At 35.5% G+C, this 10,674-nt stretch overlaps 1 protein-coding gene across 4 annotated transcripts in view; it reads right to left on the bottom strand.

Moving 5' to 3' along the window:
• Window positions 1–1,780: 1,780 nt before the first annotated feature.
• SEP2 (K-box region and MADS-box transcription factor family protein) overlaps window positions 1,781–10,674 on the bottom strand; it is a 31,196-nt gene continuing 22,302 nt past the window's right edge. The window contains exons 1-8 of one of the 4 annotated variants that reach the window (XM_088848567.1): window positions 9,001–9,416; window positions 8,211–8,362; window positions 5,441–5,502; window positions 5,251–5,350; window positions 3,239–3,280; window positions 3,118–3,159; window positions 2,147–2,283; window positions 1,781–2,048 (exon numbers count right to left, since the gene is read on the bottom strand). In XM_088848567.1, the coding sequence (XP_088704693.1) occupies window positions 1,964–2,048; window positions 2,147–2,283; window positions 3,118–3,159; window positions 3,239–3,280; window positions 5,251–5,350; window positions 5,441–5,502; window positions 8,211–8,288 (546 nt within the window). In that variant the 5' untranslated portion in view covers window positions 8,289–8,362; window positions 9,001–9,416 and the 3' untranslated portion in view covers window positions 1,781–1,963. 4 annotated transcript variants of the gene reach the window in all.

The following is a 10,674-nucleotide window of genomic DNA, read 5'->3' as shown; positions in this document are numbered from 1 at the left end:
CTATACATCTAGATATCGAGATGATCAATCAAAAGGTTTTTCAACATTAAAACTACCTTTCTCGATGGATTTTTTAGAGGCATCCGTCGTTCTATATTATAAGGTAATTTTTCCAAAAATAAATGACCTGATGATAGACAATTCCAAAAAAATAATGATGTCAATGATCATGTGTCCGGAATATGTTAAGTGTCCACATGTCCCAAGTATCGCCACATGACCCAACGTCTATCCGATAACACTAGTTGACATTAGCATTTCACGTCTCATGTAAATAGGTGTTCCATCCAAACACAATGGAAACTACCATGTAAATAGGTATTCCATCCAAACACAATGGAAATTACCGGTCTAAATGTTTTCTTATTAGAATCATTAGTTTTAATTTTAAAAATTTATTAATTTTTTCATATTCATGATCTCCATGTTAAAGATTATATATGCTCTAAAAAAGCCTACATTTCTACAATATGCAGACTGACCGCATAAAAACCGTGTCCACGTTTTAATCATGTAGAGGATAGTTTGCTAATGAGCATGATATTAATGGTTCAAAACCGGTGATCAGGATTGGAAATCGCCGATCTAAAATAGGAATTCGCAAGGAGAAAACCCATTTTGCGAAGAAATCAGTAAAGATAGAGAACTAAGAGAGTGTGTGCATTGGATGACCGCGTCGCCACCTCAAATGCCACCCAAACACGCCAAAGCACGTTTATAAAGTTATGTAGACCATCCCGAACCAGTTGAGGAAAAACTCATTTCCAAACTCATTTCCAAGTGAAGTGACAAAAACTCAGTAAGATAGATTCTACTCGTCTAACATACGAATAACCTCAAATCTTTCACACGAAAATTTGAAAAACTCAAATAAGTTTCCGTGATGATGAGGTAGCAGTATCGGTCTAGATTTCTATTTCTACTGACTCATTCGAAAACCACTAACTATTTCTAGAAATGGATAAGCCCCTATTCAAACTAATCTACCAAACAAAAAATAAAAAATTTAAAGAACTCAAAAAAAGTTTCGCCAGGTCACTATCACGGTGAGAACAGAGGATCTTTCAGTAACAGAGTCAACCACCAATTTCAATTTTTTAAACACATGCGCTAAATAACTCATCAATCAGCAAGTGAGACATATGGCTACATTCCTTGCGACTTGAAGAGAGTACCCAAATTCCCCTTTGTCCATTAAACACCACTTATCCAGGCCGAAAAAGATACAGCATCATGGAAACTTGAAAATCAAGGGTAGGAAAACGGGGAAAAGCCCTTCACTTCAAATGTTAAGACCATTGAGTCTCTCTCACTCAAGACGTACAATTATGTAAAGGAAAAGTGTATTGTGCCTCAGGTGAAACATCATCCCCTGACGCATGAAACATCCATCCTAAGGATGGATGTAAAAAAGATGGTAGTACCATGAAAAGATAAAATCCATGGCCTAAAATTTTTCTCCAAAACAAAATGTCATTTTCAATTTAATTTAATTTAATTTTTTTTACAGATTAATGATCGCCATGCTAGAGATTATATATTCCTAAAAAATGGGGTTCAAAATCTATCTAAAAAATAAATCATGCAGAGGGCGCATGTCTACATATGAATCAACCGACCCAATAAACAGTGTCCTGATATAAATAAGGCTTTTATCTCTGAAACATAATAGCAACATAATAATTTAATACTTCTCTAAATGGACATTGAATATTTTGAAGTAAAAAGTACATAAGAAATACAGTTCAGTCACCACAGTTTCAGCATATCACTTGCCATCTTTTGAATAAGACAATAATTACTTATTGTTTTCCCAAACATATAGTTACAAGGCATGCCTCAGTCCGACCTTAGAGAAATAAGACCTAGAGGAGATAGAAAACATCTGGCAAGCCATTGGCCATTTTATGATTTACATAGATTCAGTACTAAAAACTTCAAGAAAAGGAAACTCGCTAATACTTCATACTAACCAACCAGGGAGAAATGCATTGACATTCTGCACAGGTGCGGCCACAGGCATCTGATCAGGGCACGATGGATGGTATCTGGATAATGAAAGACATGCAAACAACGTAAGGAAAACCAATTCTCTCTCGGTCTCTCTTATTCTCTCTCTCTCCTGCATGTTATATCTATGATTTACCCAATTTGCAATGTCGAATCACATTCCAGGGGATGGAAGAAGCCTTCAGTATGAGCTGGTTGGCGATTATAATGAATGTTCTGTCCATTGTTTTCCCATGCAAGTTGTGGGGGGTTTGAAGCGCTTGCTCCCTCCAACTGCCAGAGATGAAACGGCTCATCATTTACTATTTCATTGCAAAATACTAATCATATGAAAGAAAACGAACAAAACTAAAGACTCTGGGAATCTCTGAGAACCCAAATTAGCATCTTGGAATTTCGAATAAGGAGAAAAAGTTTCTTAATCAACACTATTGAGCATTTGAAAATTTGAAAGTACCAGTTCATTTGACAAAGTCAATGGAGTTCTAAGTTTTAAAATTTTGATCGGGCCAACTCTCAACCTAGTTCTCACTGTGTTCACAAGATGTAAATATCATTCGTTAACTACCAGCCTGTTCATGAAAATTTGCCAGGGAATTTTGCAGGTCACTTGAAGACATAGGTGGAGGTTAATCAATGGCCACTACCATGAAAATGTACATTAGGTTCAAACTTTTTCCATCAAACAAAACTATGCCCAATAATAAAATAACTTAAAAGCAACTGCCTCAATGGTTGGCCTGTTGAATCTTCAGGAAGCTTACATGTAATGCTGTCCTATTATGAAATATTGGGTAAAAAGTAACTCATAAATATAGAAAAGACATTAAATAACTGATACTTTTTTCAGTTGAGATATTTCAAATTCAAAAACGAAAGCCCACAATGTATTTGGAAGTGCAGTTCACTGAATGCATACTGATTTTAGTAATCCTCCCCTTTTATCCCATTCAGTTAGTTACACTAAGAACACACTTTTGGGTGCATATTCTTACCTCTAAAAGCAGGCATATGTGACAAAAGTTATCCATATGAGAAGGAATGAAAAAAGAGAAAACAGAAGAACTTGTAACAGAAGACGTCAACATAAGATAGGTTACTTCATACCTTACGTTTCAAAGCTTTGTTGGTCTCTTGGAGAGCTAGTTCCTGCACAGGAACCAAGAAATTGAAAAGGACAACATAAAGAATAATAAGTGCCAACACAGTAAAATTTGGGGCACATTACCCTCCTCCTAAGGTCAGCAAGTTGATCAAACATGCATTGTGTCTGCAAGGAAAACAAGGATGCAGTAAGAAAGCCATATAGCATTAAGAGACCAAAAGAAATAGAAAATAACAGTCTCTCCTACTAATTATTTCCTGTGTATATTCTAAAGTCTAAATTAGTCACTGGCTTGTGCGTATACAAGAAAAAGAAAAGAAGGTATTCTCCATTTCTCTAGCCTATTTTTAGTTTCATTATGGAACTAACCAGAAGTAAAGAGAGTTGGATATTCGTTCCAATAGGAATTGCTCTACCCTACAAACAAAAGATACCCTAAAAACAAAAGGTATAAGAGGGATAGAATCCCCACCACAAATACTTGCAGAAGAAATATAGTTGAATGCTTTTTAACAAAATAAATATTGCTTAAACTTAATAGGAGAAAGGTAGAGGTTTCCGAGGATGATAAGACCGAAGAAGACAAGTGTACAACAATCTAAATGGATAACGACTAGTGCCCTTGCCAAGTGCACATCACTAGGGTCTAATGCTCAGAATGGAATATTGTTCAACAGAAGATCTTAGACCTGCAAGTATAGTAAACTTGTTTTACATGAATGTTGCAATTTCATTTCAATCTCATAAGTAGCCATTAAAGTTTTTGCAATATATGTAGCCTTCAAAGGATTAAGGAAGATATTAAAGCAGATGATTTTTCTTTTGGAACATTCAAATTGGTTAAATATTTATTTACGGCAGAGAACTATAAGGCTTCCAAGGTGATCTGTCCCAATTGAATTTTTTAATAAACTCCAAAACTAACTTTCAACAAAAAAAAAAAAGCTCCAAAACTACGACGCCAAAATACAAGTTTCATACAAATTCAAATTGACAGAGCACAATGCATTTAAAATTAAACACATGGTACACTGCATATCCCTCTAATCACTAAATGAAATGAAGAACACAGGTTACAATGTGATTGGTGCACTTGCGTCTGATAAAAACACTCTAAAGAAACGAAACCCACCTAGGTTTCAGTAACATATGAGACCCCAAGGCAGAACATGTAAATAAAGAAAACAAAGTTATACATCTACAACAGAAAATCTAATTCGTGAATAGGCTAATAAGGTTGCCAATGCCTTAGATAAGTTTGGTGTTTCTTGAGAGAGGTCAAGTAACAGATGAGGTGCTCAACTAAAAGTAGTCCTCGTATTTAAATTCTGTGTACTTTGGTACAAAAATAAATCAAAAAGTGGTCCTGCTGAGTGGAGGCATTTCAAAGCATAAAACATAGTCTTAATATTTCAAGTAATTAAAAAATCCATATAGAATACATACTTTGTGATGTTTGATAAGAAATTTCTACCCTGTTTAGAGCATCAGAATTTTTATCTATCAACATCCATAAAAGCAGAACCTTGTCTAACGAGTTAAATGGATTACTGGATTAGGAAGCCAAGGAAGTTACGTCAAATAACTTAATTATGGATAAAACAATATCTTTGAAAGAATCAAGAATTTTAAGAATGACATTGCAATTTCTTCACCACTATCAGTAGTATTCAGCTGCTCTCAGTGTCATCTCAGAAGCCCTGGAAGCAACTACTGTTTCCCATTGTTTCATACTGGAATTTCTTCAGCTCATGGTAAATACTCTCTAGGCTGCCATGAAGCCTTTCATATAGGAGAACTTCAAACTCGAGGCTTGAAGTTTTTTACTGCTATTATAGATATTCAATAGCAATGGGCATGCGTCTTCATTTTGTGGTTCAGGCCAACAATGAAACATATGAAGTCAAGAGACCTGCTCCACCCAAAAATTATGTTCACTACATTGCATAGGCCAGAAAATAGATTACTAAAACAACGTTTACCACAGCTGAGGCGTTATGTTCCTCACACTTAAAAGTGACCATTCCCTCACACTTCTTGAGTGCACTTCTAGGTATTTACTCAAGACACTAAGAGTACTATTTCACTATGAGATAATGCCCAGATAAGTTTTGTGGTTTTGTTGGTTGCATTACCTTAGTAGACCTTATCTGCTTCAAAGACATCTCCAGTTGCTGCTCAAGTTGTTCAAGCTCTTTTGAACTTAAGGGGCCCAAGTCTTCACCAAGAAGGTTCCTACAGGTCCAATGATCCAATAATGCATAAATAAATAGTATGAAATAATATAGAAGAAACATTTTATGCAAATTAGTTTCGTGTCTTTACCTCTGGGATCGTTGTAGAGACTCCACCCTCGCTTTCAGCTTTAAATATTCTTGATAGCTGCTCTGTTAAAGTTCCATCAAAGAGTGAGTCTTTTCTGCAGGATCTCTCTAAAATTATCATATCATTTACAATGATTTATGTAAATGATGAGGACAACCTATGGTTCCCACCAGAATAAGAGCAAAAACATGAGGGTTTCTTATCAACAAAACACACAGAAACAAGGAAGAAACACAGTCAACTTCTGCATGGCTTAGGATTTTTCATTTGTTGCTATGAATGAAGGAATATCCAAAAAGTATATGGGTGTGCATAAATACATTCTAAGAAAATCATAGAACAAAAAATTTAAAAGCAGGGGGAACTATCACTAATGATACTTCAATATTATATATATCAAAGTAGCTAAACAAAATGATGTGATATTTCAAGCAGTTTATCATGGATAAAACCAAAATGTTCTTCATAATTTTCATGATCTTTCCCCTGAAAGATATATTTATAATCCTGAGTTAAGTTGAAAAGTTTGCAAATGAACAGCCACACCATTTGACGACGAAGATTGATTAGACTAGCAATGTAAAAGCATATTCTTTAGGAAGACTAACTTACAGCCAGCATAACTTTTGGGGAAACAAGGAAAAGCCAATAGAACCTATCTAATTTAAGGAGTATGTTCTGATCATTTGCTGGAAGCTATAGGTTTCATTTTTGTTTCTCTAGACTCCAGCACCGCATAAGCCATCGGAGAAAGCATTAGGGCAATCAGAACATATCCAGTAAATTTTGGTCTAATTTGACATAGTCTGCAACTCTGCATGATGATTTACATATCCAGGAAGTATGAGCAGTTTCTTCGACTTCTACGCATGATTTTACTTAGAATTAGACCGCTCTACCAGAGAAACTTGAGACGACAATCAAATTATTATTGCATGATGCATTGCATAAACTAAACAGCAAGAAATCATGTCATTGCCTCATCTTTCAGAAAGTTGATTCATAATAGGGAACATCATTTTATGGTTGCAAATAGATTTTGGAATGATAATTGCCTTTTAAATTATTAATTTGTGTATATTAACTCAGGCAGGGTGCGACATAGTGTCCGATACAAGTTTTGAAAATCTCTAACAAGGTTTCAAAAAGCTCTAAACCACTGGCATAGCGGAATTAAATACACGAGTTCTCCTCCCTTCCCCAGCACAACCTACTTCTTTCTATGAAAATTTAGTCTTCTATAATTTTGTATAGCTTGGATCTGGTCCTGGAACAGACAAGACACAATAATGAGTATGTTGAGTGTCTTTGATTGTGATTTCTGGCAAGCTTTTTGATGCAGGGAGAAAAAACTAAACCGGAATAATAAAAATAAAAATAAAAAAAAGTCGAGAGAATATACTCTCTCTCAGGCTCTGCAAAGAAATCCACCCCCAACAAGAGAATATACCCTCTCTCAGGATCTGCAAGGGAATCCACCCCAAAAACGATCTTTTTACAAGACCAAATTTTACTCAATCAATCTCATTCACTGCTCTGTTGCAATGAAGGACTTCTTCCCTTAAAAAACAAAAAAACAAATAAAAAAAACTCATAAAAAATAATCTCAAAAATCTCCTTATCTCTTTCACATACCACGTATATCTCTTCCCTATTTTCTCTCACTTTCTTCTCTCTCACACCCCACCCGCCTTAATGTCCCTCATTACTTGTTACACTTTTCCATAAGATAACTGCAAAGTAAAATCTAAACCCACATATCTAACTTAATACAAGATAAGCTTCAAAACCCCATTCCCACATTAATACAAGATAAACTTATAAACCTCACATCAAATAAAAGATATACCTATTCTAAAAGAAACTCACGCCACACTCTATTTAGTAACTAAAAATCATGCAGCAAAAACCCTTCCACCTAACCTAAATTATCCAAGGGCACTTCCTATTTCTAAGAAAAATTTTAAAAAATAATAACAGTAAAAATTTGATTTTTTTTCCTAATCTTTATCTGCATCACTTTTACTCACACAACTTTCTTCCGAATAGATTTTAGACTTGTTTGTCTGTTATTGAGGAAAAACATGCAATGATTCAACCTTCCGCAGCTGGATTAGTCGGGCACTACATCACTGCCATTGGAAATTCCCAGAGCATATTTCATTGTCATTTCCTAGTACATTATTATCAAATAGCCTAATTAATTTTTTTTTTCAATAATTCAAATTTCCTAATTACTTGAAAAGTTACAATTCTCAAATACAACACATTACCGATTTAGCTGCCTTTTCATTGGCTCTCATCAGTTCACAACTATTTTTGAAGACCCTAGAGGGCTCAGACCCATTCGCACAAATATAAGGATGCATGGAGCGGGAGTAGAAGTGGGAGTAGGAGATACAACCAAAGCTGGTGCATGGGAATGTAGTGCTTAGAAAGATAAGAAAGAACAAGGGAATGTCAGTATTATAAAGAAATCATCCATGAAATGAGGTTTCGGAATAGAAGCCAGAAAACCATCCCTAAGTATATAATTCCTACAACCAAGTACTAGACCCAATCAATACTAAACCATCAAGTATTATAGAAAGAACAAATAGACTAAAAAAAAAAGTGAATCAAAGACGGCTTATACATTCTAAAAACCAAAATGACATATCAATCCCAATAACTCCACAAAAAAGTTTCACAACACCAGTAGGGTAAAAGGAACATCGCTATCGATGAGGAATAGCATAACATCCAATGGCCAAAGAGCAACCAAAGGTACCTGTGTCTCCCTGGTCGGTACATTAGTTTCTAATGCTCCATAGTTGCATTTTTGGTACCTCTCTAATGTCTTCACCATGCTGCACGAATTGAGGCCAAATGATGATGCAAGGTATTAAAAGACCATGTATAGACGAAGAAAATACCACAGAACTGCGAAAAATAAAATTTACAGTGAAGTGATAATGCAAGCTATTAAAAGATAATGCTGCACGAATTGAGGCCAAAAGATAATGCAAGCTATTAAAAGACCATGTATAGACGAAGAAAATACCACAGAACTACGAAAAATAAAATTTACAGTGAAGTGATATTTACTCATCATGGCAGCTAGTAATTTACAGAACGATTTGTGCCATGAATCAGTTCACGCAAATTTATTCTCTAAGAAAAACATCAATGGTAACAAAATATACATCAAGGAGGAAAGAGCTAACACTTGCTCGTCAGTTGGTAAGAGAAGCCCTCGTTAATGGCAATTTCCGCATACCATTGGCATAAAAAGGACCGGAAAAATAAATCAATGTACCAAGCAATTCATTTTGGCAAGGCCATGCATCATCACCAAATCATTTAAAAAAAAAACAATTTAAAGTCATAACTAAATTCTACGAAATTTGAACACATGCAACATTTCTACAAACGATTCCTTCTTTTAATCGTTAATTATACCGAATGATTCACAACATGCGGTTCCCAGTCAGTTTCCTTCACTTCTGAATAAATTGTAAAACTAAAAACTACTAAACTACCACGGATTACAAATTTCACAAAAATGAAATCCTTTTTACCTAAACGACACTTCATATAGAACAGAACCCTGCAAAATTCGAACTTATCAAATCCAAACCTAACTCTCTCTCTCTCTCTCTCCACAAGGGAGAAAAGAGAGCTGATACAGATCGCCCTCTGCACAGTCGGCCAAAAAAAAATCTCTCCATCTGCCCGTTGAAGCTGTAGAGCGAGAGAGAGCATACAGGGCCATCTGGTTGTATCCTTAAAGGGCACAGAGATAAGGAGAGGTGGAAACCCCAGCCACCTCACATGCGCGATAAGAAAGAGGGAGAGGAAGCCGGTCCCCAAAACGAGGAGCTAGCAAGGAACGGGGATCAAACTAATATCTTGACCAAAATACTATGTGCTCCTTCGGGGGCATATGGCACATTAAGTCCCTTCGGTAAAATCCTACCCTAGTGTCTTCCATCCCAAAGGCGCCAGATGAAGCATGCCCTTACTAAAAATTACAATTTTAGATAGAAAAATATCCTATGTACCCCCGATTTTCAAACTATTTTGTGATAGCCGCTCCCAGTTTTTCTCTTTCAATAAAAATGTTCCCTAAAACACTCAATGGACCCCTTAATCCCCTCATCTCATCTTTTTCATTTTTTTACGTAAAATTTGACATAAAGAGTTTCTCCTAGTCAACATGAGGTAAAAAGGGTATCGGCGGAGGATATCTTTATTTGGTATAAGAGAAATTTATAAATGTCAAAATTCATGGTTTAAGAATGGTGACGACCATCAATTTTTCCTTTGCATGTCGAAAGCAAGGGTAAATGAGGTGACTTGTATTAAGTAAGCAACCAATATAAAATTTTATAAAAATATTTGATAAATCCTATAAATCCTAAATCTATGTTATTTGCTTATACTAGAGCATTCTCCGTATGCGATACGATGAACTAGAAACTGGCTACAATGAGAAATGAGCAAGAGTTAGCTATGGTATTCCCTAGAAGTAATGTATTGTACTGCCCCTGTCGTGGTGAAAAATAGGCAATGGTAGTTTTTTTTGGGTAATTAAAAAGTGGTATGTAAGTGGGGATTCGAGAATGGAGTCAGAAACCTTGCCGCCCGATTATGATGAAAAATAGGCAATGGCTTCCAAGGCATTTTAGACGAGTGCAACTAAAGAAGCCTATCCAATAAGATAGGGTTCGGCTATCCACATGGAATGTAGGAGAGCTTATAGATAAGAGTACGGAGTTAGTGGATACATTAAGATAAATGAGAGTAAACATAGCTTTTCTAAGTAGAAAGGGGAAAAAAACTAAAGAACTACATGGGAATAAACGTTAATATATAGGAAAGAATAATAAGAACTAGTGTAGGCATATAATAGTAGAAAGAAGGTGATAAGCTCCTATTGATTAAAATTTATATTAAAAGAAGAGATAATTAACATAATTAGTGCTTATGCACTACGAGTAAGACTAGAGAATAGAATTAATAGACAATTTTGAGAGGACATAAATAGACCAGTCCAATATATATATACTAAGTGGAGCTATGACCTATTTAAAAGGGGACTTAAATGGTCATGCAGGGAACAATAGTAGATACTTGAGGATATGAAGGGGTATATGTACGAGTTTGGTGAAAGAAATGAGATGGGTGAGGCTATTCAAGATTTTGCTATGGCCTACGACCTAACAATAGTACCACTTATTTAAAAAAGCGAG

This window comes from Amborella trichopoda, chromosome 10, assembly GCF_054954075.1.
Source record: "Amborella trichopoda isolate Santa Cruz 75 chromosome 10, AtrichopodaSantaCruz75HAP2 v2.0, whole genome shotgun sequence".
Classification (NCBI taxonomy): Eukaryota; Viridiplantae; Streptophyta; class Magnoliopsida; order Amborellales; family Amborellaceae; genus Amborella; species Amborella trichopoda.
Note: the sequence above shows the minus strand (reverse complement) of the source record. Positions and strands in the feature narration are given on the sequence as shown.